Source organism: Elephantulus edwardii, unplaced genomic scaffold, assembly GCF_000299155.1.
Source record: "Elephantulus edwardii isolate Elephantulus edwardi_28Jun2011 unplaced genomic scaffold, EleEdw1.0 scaffold00162, whole genome shotgun sequence".
NCBI lineage: Eukaryota > Metazoa > Chordata > Mammalia > Macroscelidea > Macroscelididae > Elephantulus > Elephantulus edwardii.
Window position 1 is genome coordinate 6,871,085 of NW_006399912.1, and position 1,363 is coordinate 6,872,447.

The 1,363-nt window shown below is 57.1% G+C and overlaps 1 protein-coding gene across 1 annotated transcript in view; it reads right to left on the bottom strand.

The window, feature by feature from the left end:
• The window catches only part of NAGPA (N-acetylglucosamine-1-phosphodiester alpha-N-acetylglucosaminidase), a 13,738-nt gene extending 12,375 nt beyond the window's left edge, over nt 1-1,363 (bottom strand). The window contains 2 exon segments of the mRNA XM_006895241.1: nt 728-1,183; nt 1,278-1,363. Coding sequence (XP_006895303.1) covers nt 728-1,183; nt 1,278-1,363 — 542 coding nt within the window.

Here is a 1,363-nt window from a genome sequence, read left to right on the forward strand (position 1 = left end):
TCTTAGTGGATTCAAACTCCTCACCTTTGGGTTAGCAGGAGAATGTTTTTAACCATTGCACCACCAGGGATTCATCTCTTTCCTGATCAGCAAAGCTGATATAAACACTGTGCTTGCTAATACTCACACAAGAGTTTCTCAACATGTTCTTATTTCTTTTTCCATAATGGGAGAGAAGCGTTTTGGTAAGGCGATGGATATGGGTCTCTGACAGAGACACCCAGTATCCGGCACATTAAACAACTCACTACCTTCGATTTTATGCCAATTCATAGTGATTTCACACTCACTGCCATCTCATGGAGTCTGTACTACCGCACCTCAGCCATCAGGTTTCTTTACGGGAAAAGAATGTCCAACTTTCTTCCAAGAAAGGACTGGTGGATTTGAACCGCCCAGCTTTTAGTTAACAGCCTTATGCACTATATCACCAGAGCTCCTATCTGGCAGAGTAAAAGAGCTCCACAATGTTTCATAAGCTGTAAATCTTTATGTAAGCAAATTGTTTCATCTTTCTCCTGCAGAGTGGGTAGAAGGTTCGAAGTACTCATCCTTCCTGGCAAAAAGCAGTGCACAGTGACACTAATAGATGAATCACCTCTGCTGATAAGTTCTACAGCATCCTTCAAGCAGCTAAGAGACACTGAGCAAGCTGACTTGATACTGGTTGTACAGACACACTCCCAAAGCTCTGGCCCTAAAGTCCAGAGGTTCCCAGCCTCCTTACCCGGTAACCAAGGTCCCATCGCGGCGGATCCCGAACTGCGCGTTCTGCAGCCCCTGGGAGCTGCTCACCAGACGCCCATCGCTCACCACGCTCCCCAGGCACTCTCCAGTCTCCATGCGGAAGAAACCACCGTTCTGAGCAACCTGGCAGGCCGCCGTCCTCGCAGTCTCCTCCACGGTAGCCCGCTGTCTCGCCTTGCAGCCACCGGGCCCGCCGGGCTCCAGCACGGAGAAGGTGCGCAGGGGTGCGGTGGCCCGGGTCAAGTGGCCAGCCACCGCGCGGCCTGCGAAGTACGACACGAAGGTGCGCACGGACACGGTGCCAGCGTTTGGGGTCGCGCGGGCAGGCGGCCAGGTCTCGTGCTCGCGGATGCCCGTGCGCACGGGCGCGCAGTCCCGGGGCGAGCGCACGCGCGCGCGGGAGTAGGGCAGCAGCAGGTCGTCATCGCGGGAGACCCTGCGGGGACCGGGCGGCGGGGTGAGCTCGGAGGGGCGCCCACCAGCCAGGACGTGGCCCCCGACCGGGCTCGCCCCCCGGGATCTGCACTCACCCCGAGCCGAGGTCAGCGTGTGTGTTCCCGTGGGCGCCGAGCAGCACGAGGAAGAGGAGAGGCCAGCGACCCGTGGAGGCCGCCAT